Source organism: Trichomycterus rosablanca, chromosome 27, assembly GCF_030014385.1.
Source record: "Trichomycterus rosablanca isolate fTriRos1 chromosome 27, fTriRos1.hap1, whole genome shotgun sequence".
Classification (NCBI taxonomy): Eukaryota; Metazoa; Chordata; class Actinopteri; order Siluriformes; family Trichomycteridae; genus Trichomycterus; species Trichomycterus rosablanca.
In genome coordinates this window covers 2,111,400-2,125,616 of record NC_086014.1, presented here as the reverse complement: position 1 = coordinate 2,125,616, position 14,217 = coordinate 2,111,400, and the positions used below count along the sequence as shown (strand labels likewise).

General features: G+C 40.4%; 1 protein-coding gene across 1 annotated transcript in view; it reads left to right on the top strand.

Annotated features, from left to right (window-relative positions):
- The window catches only part of cd81a (CD81 molecule a), a 36,873-nt gene extending 23,486 nt beyond the window's left edge, over positions 1 to 13,387 (top strand). Inside the window, exons 3-8 of the mRNA XM_062989721.1 lie at positions 4,744 to 4,841; positions 7,616 to 7,690; positions 8,313 to 8,429; positions 9,341 to 9,430; positions 10,158 to 10,241; positions 10,865 to 13,387. Coding sequence (XP_062845791.1) covers positions 4,744 to 4,841; positions 7,616 to 7,690; positions 8,313 to 8,429; positions 9,341 to 9,430; positions 10,158 to 10,241; positions 10,865 to 10,927 — 527 coding nt within the window. The 3' untranslated portion in view covers positions 10,928 to 13,387. The remainder of the gene's footprint in view (positions 1 to 4,743; positions 4,842 to 7,615; positions 7,691 to 8,312; positions 8,430 to 9,340; positions 9,431 to 10,157; positions 10,242 to 10,864) is intronic.
- The last annotated feature ends 830 nt before the right edge of the window (positions 13,388 to 14,217 follow it).

Sequence of the window (14,217 nt, the reverse complement as noted above, 5' to 3'; positions counted from 1 at the left end):
TTACATTAGCAGCTAGATGAGCTTTAAACAGTGGAGGCCACAGAGACAGATGTGATCAAGTGAACAGGAAATACGTCTAATTGTGGCAAAATAGTACCCAGCAAGGTCAGGGTTTACAATCGTGGGCATCTCTGAGCAGGAAAAGGAAGCAGTCTGGGTTTCAAATGGGAACTATTTTTAAGTGGGCTGTGTTTGCAGTTGTTGTAATATACAGCAGGAAGCATGCTGGTGTAAAATACTGAGGCTTACATCATTTTAACATAATTTACAGCCCGGCTCAACACTTCAAATTATCAGACATACAGAATAGGTCGAGACATGCCTTTTCCATCAGGATTTAAAATAAATAAATAAATAAATAAATAGACAAGAATTCACAACCATGCAGCAACAAGAATGACAGTGGTAGCGTAGTGGGTAGAGCTTTGGACTATCAAAAGGTTGAGAGTTCGCTGCCACTGTTGGGCCCTTGAGCAAGGTCCTTAACCCTCTCAGCTCCAGGGGCGCCGTACAGTGGCGGCACACGTGCACATGTGTATATGATAAATAAAAGGCATTCTATATTATTCTTTAGCAGAGTTGGCCTTTTTCATAGTCAGGCTTCCAATTCATCCAGAATGTACAGAAGAGGTTTGAGGTCGGGGCTCTTTGCAGCTATAACAAATCATTTATTCAGGCTTTGCTTCGAGCATAGAACACGTCCAGAATTTTCTATAAAATGCATTTTACACCTTGCCAAGAGCCTGTTGGAATCCAATCCAAATCCAAAACCACAGGCATTAAAAAAGATTTATTAAGTGGGTCTATTGGAATTTGTGGCCGATTAGTCAAAACATTGAGCTGATTTCCAATTACTACGTTTCAGTTTACTATAACACCTGAACTTAGTACTTACGAGTGGTGTCCACATACTTTTGAAGATTTTGGATCAACTTAATTGATCATATAAAAGTGCCAATCTGAAATGTGTTTCTGCTGCAGTCCACCTAGGGTGTTCTTTGCACCACTATGAAGCTTGACATTGATCTGAGGTTTGTGCACAGTGGGCTGCAGCTTTGCAACTGAATTGTCACTCTTAGTTCCACTTAACAAGCACGACTGACCACAACATCTCTAGCCAGAACAAGAACAGTTGTGGAGTTGTGGAACGTTTCTACACTATAACAGTGTACTGTTAAACATCACTGAACTTTCGGTACCACTGGTTCTTCTGCTTTCTGCTGGTCGTTGTTATTTGAGACCTCTTGGCTGTAGGTTCTAACGTAGCTAACAAGCTTTATCGCGATGTATCGCTGTAGAGAGCTAAAATGAAAAAGCAAAGAAAAAACCCAGAACTTTTGGTGGAAGGAAAAAATTCCTCGGAGCTCCCTCGATGGCCCCTGTTTCCACCCCTCCTCGTTCTCTGCTTCACATCACTTTCCACTGAGGTCGAGCTTCGGCACATCTGTTTGTGTTTAACGTCTGTGGAGTGTGTGCTGTCTGTTCCTACTTCCCCTTTTTCTCTTTTAGGCACCTAGTTTCACTTTTCTCACTTTCTGCACTTCTCGTTTCGCCTCTCGTTTACTTTCTTTCTCTGCTGCTTTTCCGCCATCGTGTCATCTTTTATTCTTACTGGATTTTAGGGATTTTGTTTTGCTGCTCTTTTATTTTCCACGGCTTATTTTCCCTCAGTCTTTCTTCTACATGCCACACCCTGGTCTCCCTCTGTGACTCTCTCTCTCTCTCTCTCTCTCTCTCTCTCTCTCATTCTCTCTCTCTCATTCTCTCTCTCTCTCTTCGGCTAATTGAACAGTCTTGTTGTTTTATAAGAGTTATAAATGAATGAGTGTTGTGATCATTTTTTTTCCCCATCTTGTATCTTTATCTCGTTATGGCTCGGGGCCCCGGGGCCGGTCATCTCCTCTGTGAATTGAACCACAGTAGCAGCTGCATTTGGCAGGACGACTTTCTTTGCGCTAACACACTTAGCCGAGCCCCATCCCCCCCACCACACACACACACACACACTGAGTAGAATGTGCAAGGCCGGACGGAGTAGGGGGCTGGGCGTCACCGTTTTACACTCAAGTGTGTTTTTTTCCCAGAGACTAAAGCACACTAGTACAGGGTTTTTCAAACTTTTTTTAAGTGACCCAGATCTTGTCCATGATTTTAACCACGACCCAGGCAACACAAACAAAGCATCAAAACCAAACACAAAACGAAATATAATTCATTAATAAAAGTGATTACAATCTGGTCCCACTGTGGTTTACAAGATGTAACATAACACCTCCACAAGGGGGCGTTCGTGTACAACGTTACTGAGTAATTTCTCACATCTGAATGTATTTAAGTAAAACAGTTCCAGGTCGCTCGGTTAAACAGTAAACAACCACTGAGAGGGAAAAACAGTGAGACTGACTTAACTCGAAGCAGAAAAGAGCTGGGAGCCAGACGTGGAGGACAGAATAAAGTGATTGGTCTGCATTGTCCAGAGCAGCTTATCAGTATTCTAGTCATGCTGTGTATCTCGGGAAGCTTTTGGCTGCTGGCCATTTTCTAGACCAACTATACATCCCAATTAATCTCTCTCTGTCTTTCCATCCATCAATTTCTTTAATGGCTTCATGCATGGAGAGCCATCATCTGCCATCGAGAGCTTCTGCAGACATTTCAAACCCAGGAATCCAGAATTTAATTAAGCGCTGGAAATGACTTACTGTTAGCCAGGGCAACGTAAAGATGTCTGATCATCTCCTGCCCTTTACTGCCCACCCATTCCAGTTAAAAATGCCACAGAAAATGAGGGCTGTCAGGACGTGATTTATTAGGTTTTGAAAATGAGAAATAACATTTTTAGAGAAGCAGAGACTGATGGGCCTGAAGAGAACTAAATAAAAATATGGTACTTTTGTGCAGAAGGAACCGATACCAGCCATTTATCTAAATGTGTGAAGCATAAATCTGTGTATACTGACCGATAGCTTCATTTAACCTGATCTGCATGTGCTGCATTTGTAGCAAGTAGCCAGTTACCACAGACAATAATTTCAACATGTTTTTTGTACTGAGAAAAGAACATAGCACAACAAAATAATAAAAATTTACTGTAAAAATAAAGATCTGTGAAGGTGATGGATACTTTCTAATCACCAGGAGGAATTTTCCTTAATATATTAATAATTTTCCTAAATGATAAGTGAAATGAGCCTTCTTCCCATGTAATATGCAATTTGCTGTGACATTCAAACTTTAAAATTTGTGTTTAGCAATTTAACATTTTTCATTGCTGTAGCATTCAAGCGCCTCACGTTTACTGGTTAATTTGCACTATGAGGCGTCCTAGCAATCCTACAGCAATTGGTTAGTCAAAATGTCCAAGATGTTGAAGTCTTGTGTTTGGGAAAACTCCCTACCAATTCCGTGGACACAGAGTACATGTTAAATTAGCACTAAAAGGTAAGAACTACATGAATTAAACTTGTACACGAACGCCCCCTTGTGGAGGCTTTATGTTACATTTTGTAAACCACCGTGGGACCAGATTGCCACTATTTTTATTAAGTATATTTAGTATTGATGCATTGTTTGTGTTGATCTCTGTAAAAATCATGGACAAGATCTTTCGCTTGAAAGTAAGTTTGAAAAACTCAAAATATATAATTATAAATAATAATTATTACACTCTTACAATTACACTTCATTAATAACATTAGGGCCATAAAACTTGACAGTAACCTGTTACATTCTAACACATGCAGCCGAAGAACTATATTAAAAGTCACACACATTACAAAGGTAAGAGTTCAGTTTAGCCTGCTTGACTTTTATTTATGTTAAACTTGAACACAGACAGGAAGGAAATGACCACATGCCAGTGTGAGCATTGTGTGAAACGATCATTAGTTCAGGATGGAGGTGCAAAAGTTGACGAAGAGCAAGAAGATTATTTTGGGTAAAGATCAGTCACATGAAACAACACGTGTACAGTGGATTTTTCCCCCCTTTGCTCTTTAGAGGTGGAAAAAGTTTGCACTGTTGTGTAATGCGGAGAGCTTTTGCTCTCTCGTCTCGTCTCGTCTCGTCTCTCCTCCACCCGGGCAGGTTTCTGTGGTTACAGCACCAGGACGCGGTGGAGCCTCTGTAAACACATTCTGAGATTGTGGAAAGACTTTTCCTTTTCCTTCTGTTACCAACACACTTGTGTTACACACTGATAACGACTTGTTCGTTAGTTTCATGAATAAATTATAGTAAAGAAAATACAAAGTCAAATCTGTAATCTGAAAAGTACCGAGCTTAATTCAGTCATATATTGCTCACATACTGACAAGGGCGGCACGGTGGCTCGGTGGGTAGCACTGTCGCCTCACAGCAAGAAGGTCCAAGTTTCGATTCTCAGGTGGAGCAGTCTGGGTCCTTTCTGTGTGGAGTTTGCATGTTCTCCCCGTGTCTGTGTGGGTTTCCTCCAGGAGCTCCGGTTTCCTCCCACAGTCCACAGACGTGCAAGTGAGGTGAACTGGAGATACTAAATTGTTCATGACTGTGTTTGACATTATAAACATGAACTGATGAATCCTAATAAATAAATAAACTCATACTGATACCTGGTGGACATATGGCAGTATCACATCCTCAGAGATCAGATAGAGAGAGATTAAGTGGATGATGTTTCAAGAAAGAATAAAAAAAAACAGATTAATGATTATTACAGCTGACTTTTATTAATATGTCACAATCTGCTCTCTTTCTCCACCCTAGGTGTCTACATCCTGATCGCCGTTGGCGCCGTGATGATGTTTGTTGGATTCCTCGGTTGCTACGGTGCCATCCAGGAGTCTCAGTGCCTGCTGGGAACTGTGAGTCACGCACCATCCAGACAGCACACAGCACATCTGCTCGGCCTTCGTTTATCTCACAGTGAGACCGAACTAAAGCTGCAGTTCAGGGCGACGCCGTGCTACTAAATTTGGAGCTAAAGGAAGCCATCATGGTTCCAAAAACAAACAAACGTGATTGTGTTTACCTTCACGAATCCAAAACAAAATCAGGGCTTGGGTTATATTTTTGTTCCTGTTATAAATTCTAAGACAAAAATTCTAGGAACGTTTACTGTTTTTCACAGACATTTTTAATCTACATTCCTGCAGTCATTAAATTACACTCATAAACTGAATAATAGAATAAATAGAAGTTATAATACACAGCACAGCCTTAATAGTTGAATGTAAACCTGGAACATTCAGTCATGGTGCGAGGCTTCATGTTCTGTCTCAAATACGAAAATTCTCGTCTGTGTTTTGACGAGCCTAGCAGTGGTGGGGCTTGAACCAGTGGCCTTCTGATTACTGGTCCAGTACCTTAACTGCTAGGCTTCAACTGCCCTACAATGTATAATTTTAGCATTTCTATTTTACTGGTACTGCAGAGTTGCTTTGTTTAGTTTATTGGTTTGATGTGACCCAAATGCTGCTCTTGACGTGAAAAGCTTTTATAAAAAGTAAATAAGCTAATTAAAACACCACAGCACAGTAAGTTGCTGTCTGTGTTGCTTAATTACAACCCGACTAAATAATGAAGGCTTTTGTTTTGTACAAGTAGAAGAACAGCATTGTCCAGCATTCATGGACTTTTATATGAGTATCAACTGTTAGTAAAGCGAATTCCAAAAGGAAACCGACTTATTTTTAGCACAAATTGAGAGACACTCCTGTCGCTCCTGTAAGTGGGGTTATCAGTTCAATCAATCAAGGATAACAGAGTTATTCAAAGCTAAACATTTACATTACATTTTCAGCATTTAGCAGACGCATTTATCCAAAGCGACTTACACAATGAGCGGAACACGATGAGCAATTGAGGGTTAAGGGTCTTGCTCAGGGACCCAACAGTGGCAACTTGGTGGTGGCGGGGCTTGAACCGGCAACCTTCTGCTTACTAGTCCAGTACCCTAACCACCAAGCTATCACTGGCCCCAACAGCTTTCTTATACAGTGAAGGTCAGTGTAATGTAAGCGCCTAAAGTTTTTCCTAAAGCAGTGGGTAGCGCTGTCACCTCACAGCAAAAAGGGCCTGGGTTTGATTCCCAAGCTTGGCAGTCAGGGGTCCTTTCCATGTAGAATTTGCATGTTCTCCCTGTATCATCATGGGTGTCCTCCCACAAGTCCAAAAACATGCAGTCGGGTTAATTGGAGCTGCTAGAAATTGTCCTGTGTGTGTGTGTGTGTGTGTGTGTGTGTGTGTGTGTGTGCGCCCTGTGAAGGACTGGCAATTTGTCCGGGGCGTGTTCCCTGCTTTTTGCTCAATGAACCAGACCCACTGCGACCCTGACCAGGATAAAACGTGGTAACAGAAAATGAATTAATAAATTAAAGGAATCCACATTACACTTCTGCACCGAATCCATGTGCGACACAGTTTACAAATATTGAACTACAGTGACACCCAGTGATCAGAAATGTACATGACGAGCATAAAAACGCACCCGATGCAAAATTTCATTCTGTAACAATATTTTATTTTTAAAATGAACCCAGACTGGATTTCTGGTAAACTTATTAAACTTTAGATGTGCTGCCAGATCCTGGAAGTTTAAAAATCCCCACCATGACACCAGTTTATTTTGGTTAAACAGATTTGCTCTTGAGTCAGATTAGTCATCACAGCTTAAACTGAAATGTCATGGAAATTCTGACTTTTAATAGTAGTGCTAGCTTAGTGGTTATGGTACTGGATGGTAATTTATGGCACTGCTTCTCACATTTTTAACGCTCAGGGAACATCTGTAAATAGTCAGTAGTTTAGAGGTGTTAGTCTGTGTGTGTGTGTGTGCGCGCGTGTGTGTGTGTAAGTGTGTGATGCCCTGCCCAGTGTTTTCACCTAGCACCATCACACTGCAAACCTAAAATAAAGAGTGATAGAATTTAAACAAGTAAACAAATGAAACACTCTAATACTATTAATACTAATAAATTACTTCTAATACTAGTAATATTCAGCACAGAGGTGGATCTGGTATAGTGGCTGCTGCTAACAATACTACAGGATCTGTGTTTGACCCTTGTCAGTGGTCAGCGTGAGGGGTTTCTCACCTTCCCTCGTGTCCATGTGGGTTTCCTCCGACACTCCTAATTTTTCCTACCCTTCATACCAAATCTATTTGTATAGCATTCTTCCTTTAACAATGCACATTGTCTTAAAGTGTCCATACAGGATTCCAGGCCCAAAAAAAGACTGATTAGCAAGCCACTGTGACCCTGACCGAGCTAATACACAGGACAATGATTTGTCCTGAAGTGAATCGTTTGACTGGCTGCAAGCAAACGGACCGATGTCAGGAAGAACTTGCACTGTTTTCTGGACTACTGGATGAAACGTCTTTAAAATAAAATAGGATATAATAATAAATAATACATATATTATATTTTCATTTTTAGCACATTGTGTGCATTTTATGCTCTGGTAAACAAATAAAAATGGAATTAATATTGAAATGCAGTCTAATCACATATCAAACTGTAACACGTTGTTAGTCTCCTGTTTTAATAACGGCGTGTTAGTCGTTCATCAGGAAAACTGGTACAATGGAGGGAACTCACTACGGTTTTTGTTATTTTTTCTTCCCCTCCTCCAGTTCTTCGCCTGCCTGGTCATCCTGTTCGCCTGCGAGGTCGCTGCTGGCATCTGGGGATTTATTAACAAAGACAAGGTGAGGAGAAAGCAAACCAGTTACAGTTGCAAACCCCAAATCATTTCATGCTTATGTTTTACCACTGCTTTATACTGGTCATGTAAATAATATAACCACAGACAGGACGCCAATCCATCGAGGGGCCTCAGCCGTCCCCCTCACCTCAGTAATAGCCCGTCATGTCTGTGTGTAGATTCCCGATTGACCGATAGCACAGCTGGGGATTCGAACCCTAAATCCCAGAGGTAGTGGGCTCGTGTCTCTCACCTTATCATTTTGGTTAATAATGTATATGAATATTAACAGTCAAAAATAATAGAGTAGCGTGGACTTTATTAACATTCACTGAGCACTTTATTAGGTACGCCTTTCTCATATATAACTTCAGTGATTATTTCATAAGCCTTTCATCGGTGAATATCGCCCCTTCTGCCCTACACATACAAGGATGTGATAATAGGACGACACCAGTGAGTTTGTTAAACCATTCAAGTGTATTATCCAATTTACATATGAAATATACATTGTACACTACAAGCACCAAACCAATATACAGCAGCTGCTCCCCACCCAGACCTAATTTCAGTCTTCTTCCTCCTGTCCTTTATGTAAATGAGTTTTAACTTCTTTGTTTTTTCAGATCTCCAAAGAAATGATCGGCTTTTACGACACGGTATATGAAAAAGGAGTGGCCTTGCCCCTCCAGGACAATAAGAATGCAGCTGCAGTAACAGTGCTGAAGACCTTCCATGAGATCGTGAGTCCACAGAAGCACAGATTTGATACATTTTGGGATGAGGATTTTTGGCATTCTTTAATAAATGAAACGTAAACGGCTGCAGTATTGCTGACTTTGGCTATTAGGTTTTTTATTAACTGTGTTTTTTACACCGCTATTTATAACTTCGCAGGGGTAGCACTGTCACCACACAGCAAGAAGGTCCTGGGTTCGATCCCCAGGTGGGAGTTTGCATGTTCTCCCCGTGTCTGCATGGGTTCCCTCCAGGAGCTCCGGTTTCCTCCCACAGTACAAAGACGTGCAAGTGAGATGAATTGGAGTTACAAAATTGTCCATGACTAAATGTCGCAGTCCGTGCCCACTTGTGCAGGTACAGCAGTGTTGTTGGGATTTTTTTGTTGGGATTTTTTGTTGGGAACACATACGGTTTAAGATTTCATGCTCAATTTGTTCTAATCCTTTTTGGGATCACAGGCCGCCATTGGCTTTATGTTTTTGGTTGGAACTTTGTTCTTCTTCCAGCATCGACACTGAGGTGTTTAAAATTCCACCAACACTGCTGTACCTGCTGTGCTCATAGCAAAACAACACATGTTAGTATCATTGCAGAGTTAAGAATAGGGGGGCTTAGTGTACAGAACAACAGATAGTTCATCTGCATGGTAGGTGTAGCTTATAAAATGGTTAATGTAAGTACTAGTTGTGTCGTGTAATATGCTTGGTGAGTGTATAGTTAGTTGTTAGCATATGATTCCTGCCTGAAGCCCAACAACCTCCTGGGCCCAGGGGGGCTTGAGGTAGCACACGCCTCCCTCGTCATGTTTGAAGTCTAAAAAGTCTCTAAAAAGTAAAATCGGTGTTTTTTTGAAGCAGACACCAGAAACGCCCGTCATTGCAGTGTGGTTAAAAATGTGCTTTCTGTTTTTCAGCTGCAATGCTGTGGCAGGGGTGCAGTTGACTCTATTTTCAGTAGTTTAACAACTAATGTTTGTCCTGAAGGAAAAGGACCATTTCATGATGTAAGTTCTGTATATTATTCTATTATTTCTTGCTTATGCACCATTCAGCCCTAACGTTAAAATCACTGATTATGATTGCATAGGATGTACGAGGGTTCTTCAAAAAGTGCACTTTTTCTGCACTTTTTCAAACTCTATTTTTTAAGAATTTCAGAAACAAAGCACATCACTTTTTTACATCGCCTTGCTGCCTACTGCCTATCTGATCAGCTGCCTCAGTGGAGAGGATTCTAATAAGACATCGAACTCATAAGGCAGATTATTTAGATGCACTACTAGACAGATTACGCCGATTACGGTTAAACTGTCCCTGATGAGCCTGGATTTGCAAATAAACGACACTTGTATAATTACACCTTTATACAAATTAAACATCAGTGAGAATTTATTTACATTTAAATAGAATGTCCGCCATATTTGTCATTTTTTATGAGAAAAGTTGTGCCGCACTGAATGCTGGGATTGTCTTCAGCACTAAAGAAGCGCCGGACGCTCCCTCGTTATTCAGTCAGATTATCACTTAGAATTAAGGTGCGTCAGTAGGAGCATTTTAAGGGATCTAAGAATTTAGATACGCCCTCTTCTCAGGAGTGTAGAATGACATCGAAAGCATCTGAGTAGAGAGATCACTAAGTTTTCAGACTGACCAATGGTCAGACATCCACATTTGTTTGGTCATTTTTGTGCCGAATTGACCCACACTAAATATAAACTTGTTTGCTTGCAGAACTGTCACACTAAAATCACTGAACTCTTCAATGAAAAGATCTACCTTATCGGCATCGCTGCACTGGTTGTTGCTGCCATCATGGTGAGTAAACAGTTAAATGGTTTTGTGTGTATAATAAAAACATTATAACTAAAAGCAATAACACCGTAATTACTGGGTCAAGACCGACCACAATCACACAGGCTAGATTACCAGGTAACACATCAACATGTCATGTTTTACTCCTGTCACAGTGATGACAGAGGGACTTTAATTTCAGCAGCTGTTTATATGGTAGATGTTCACAGGATTATGCTGCTGTGCTGAATAATCGACTGCATGCACATGACCGGGTGTGTACATTATAACTTGTAGTAATGTAGTAATTTATTCACTGATTTGGATTGTGTGGGGGCAATACAGACAGCATGTCCAGTGACGTCTCCATTCCTCAGAAACATCACAAAACGTTTCTCACATAGAGAATCGTAATCACCACTGAATATAACTGAATGAAATTCAATTAAAATATACAGCAATAGGTCTCTGTAAATAGAGAAACAATATTTATTAATACATCTGAGACTAGCAGGTTTTAGGATCAACAGTATTTTGTAAGGATTAAATAATTGTGACTTTGCAGAAGTAACAAAATTCATGTGTGTGTGTTGCTAATGTTTTTCTCATGTTGATATGGTGTCTTTCTTTCGTCTTGCTCTTGAAAGATCTTTGAGATGATCTTCAGCATGGTGCTCTGCTGCGGCATTCGAAACAGCCCTGTATACTAAAAAAACGAGGACTGGGCAGATCAAGATGTGGCATCTGGAGTCACCAGCCAATGAGAAGAAGGATAAATATTCTTCGGAATAATTCTAGCCTGAATTTCTAATGTATAATGTAGTTCGTTTGGAACAAGTATGAATTATGGTTCGTTTTATTATGATGCTAATCTGTTCTGATCACGACTCTCCCTGTGTATGCTGTGTATTAATAATGCATAAAAACAGTACAGCTAGATGCTTTTACACTCAAACACAACCATACACGAGTATATATACAAATGAAATATGTAAACACGCGTTGATATTGATATTTTAAGTCTTGATTTCTATAGTAGTTAGCTTTATTATTTTCTTCTCCATATGGACGTCAGATTCCCAGTTATTTTTCTGTATGTAAAACCTGTATATATTTGCAGCCCTTTCCGTTTAGCATGAATATTGACCTCTTGACTTTTGTTTGGCTGAATTTGTACTTATATGTTTGCTAACAATTGAAAATAGTATTAGATAAGAGTAGGTCAAAGTATACAATGAATTTAAATTGTTGTTCTTTGTACATTAGGGTGTAGCCTGAAAGCGTAACGCGGTGTAGCCTTGGCTTCGTCTGTGCCAGACAACTGCAAGAACCGTAGCCGTCCCCAACCAAGCATGCCAACGTTTGAGATCCTAACCGGCTCCTAGATGCCAAGCGAAGTTCCCTCCGATGTTTTGTGACTAACGTATTTTAACCGACGCCCGCATGCTTTCCCTTAAGGCAGGCTGGAAACCAGCGGAATGGTCACGCTTAGCCTCTTTACCTTTAACTAACCCATGCCAAAGCTCTTATATGCACCTCCCAGCCTTACCGACTGAATGTCCTGCCCTGCCCTGCCGGTGCGAAAACACTTAAGACTGCATTATATAGAATGGCCTGTAAATTCCTACTGGAATTTTTTTACTCGTATATAATCTGCTGTATCAATTTGATGAAATGCTTCTCTTTTAAAAAATAAAGTAAAAAAAAAAAAACAATCTTTACTGACTTTTCCACCAAACCTTCCTAAATTCTGGAGCTGTTTGACAATGTTGTTGTGTAATCGATCACTAAATAACTCTTCAGTGTACTGTAAGGCTCCAGTGTGTGAGCTGTTGACCAGTTGTGTTTATTGGCACATTTTGAATCCGTCAAGACACATTAATGTACGTTTGGTGACTGTTAAACACATGGGGAGGGCGACACAGGCCCTCTGTGTGGAGTTTGCATGTTCTCCGTGTTTCCTGTTGCATGTTCTGCTGTCCAAAGATATGAATTCAGGCCATTTGGGGTTACAAAAATTGCTGTGTGTGTGTGTGTGTGTCCTGTGATGAACTGGGGTGTTTTCTGCCCTTCGTCCAAAGAATCAGACCCACCGCAATCCTGACCAGGATATAGTGGTGGAAAAATAGACAATGACAATTAATGAATGATTGAACACATGGGCCAAGGTGATTTGATTTGGGGTTCTAGGCACTTTTTTTCTAAGACATACCAAAAACATGCCTGTAGGTGGACTGGGTGCTCTCAGATGCCCTTAGTGTGTAAGAAAGGGACTGTGTTGAACTGGCACACCATTGAGGGTGGTCACTAAAGGAGAACGAAGGAATAAATCAAAGAATGGATCGTACAGGGTGATGTACAGTGGTGCAGGTAGTTTAGGGTTTTACAGATCTAGTTGATCCCTTATGTCCAGGTCCTTTGGTTTTGGGTTTAATCAGGTGGTGCCTTGTTTAGACTGAATGCCCCCTTCGTGTCCAGCGTTCCACAGATAGTGCATGATCGGACACGGTAATTGTAGGACTGTGATTGGTCATTTTAATTAATGTTTTGACTTTGTTTATGACGGATTCTAAAAATGTCCCAGTGTTCACAGCAGCTGGAACACAACCTCACTGCCATTGCCAAAAACGGCGCTTTCTGTACTTCCTATGCTGTCCACCAGGTGTCGCCCAAATGACGCCAATAAAAGAGTCATTTTTATTAACACTACATCGGCTTCGGGTAACACACCCAGATCATCTCTTTTAACCCCAACACACACACACACACACACACACTTTGTTTTCCTACATACAATCTCCAGCTTGATCTTGTAATTGCACATATTGCTTATGCTGATATGCTCAAGTGTCTTGTAATATGTACAGCTCCATATATCATTGTACTATTGGCTGTGTGAAGGCATTGTGATTTCCTCTGGTACTTTGGTATAGAAAAAGGACATAGATTTTAGTAAAAGTTAGCCAGATGTATGGAGTTTGATAACATCTGGATCAAATCAGGTTTCAATAACATAAACAGAAATGTTGGATCTATTAAAAGGACCTGGATTCCTTCACCAGGACCCACACTGGCAAACTGACTCAAATCTCTGTCCTCGTTCACCAGTTACAGATTTTAGTTCAGTTTTTTGCCCAGTTACATATGGATTAAATGTATTTTACAATGAACACCTCTTTGTTGTGTCTCTTTTTCAGTTTAACTAGGAACTCGGTATAGTCGTTAGTACTGGAGACTTCTTATTCATTCAGGCTGACAGGACACAAGCCTATTCAGTTACTCTAGGTATGTTGTTTTTAGATGAGTAATAGGGATCACATACGGTTGCAATCAGTGATGTGTATAGAATTTAATAAAATAACAAATTGCTAGTAAGCAGAACAGATAGCTGTGCTAGGATCCTATAGTTCTAATAAAACCTGTACCTCAAATCGATAGAACTGAGATTACATTAAAGTATTTGGTCTTAAATGCTTGTACACTGTTGACATTAGATATATGTAGCTAATAAACTAGCAAATTTAACTGATTTACAGTAATGGCCGTGCCACACGTTTTGATATTAGCATATTGACCACTGGGAATGACGAAGATGGACAAGATTAGGAACGAGTTTATTAGAGAGACGTGCAAATTTAGGGAGGTGAGATTAAGATGGTTTGGCCATGTGCAGAGGAGGGATGAGAGTTCGATATGGAGAGGGGTGCTGAGGAGGAGAGGAAGGCCAAAGAGGAGGTTTATGGATGTAATAAGGGAGGACATGAAGATTACTGGTGTGACAGAGGAGGATGATTAGGAACGGGGCAAGATAAAGATGAATGACCCGCTGTGGCGACCCTTAAAGGGAGCAGCCGAAAATAGATGATTATTAAGTTTTATGCACACCACACCCAACCCCCAAAAAAAGAAATACATTATATATATACGTATATATATATATATATATATATATATATATATATATATATATATATATATATATATATATATAATATTCTTA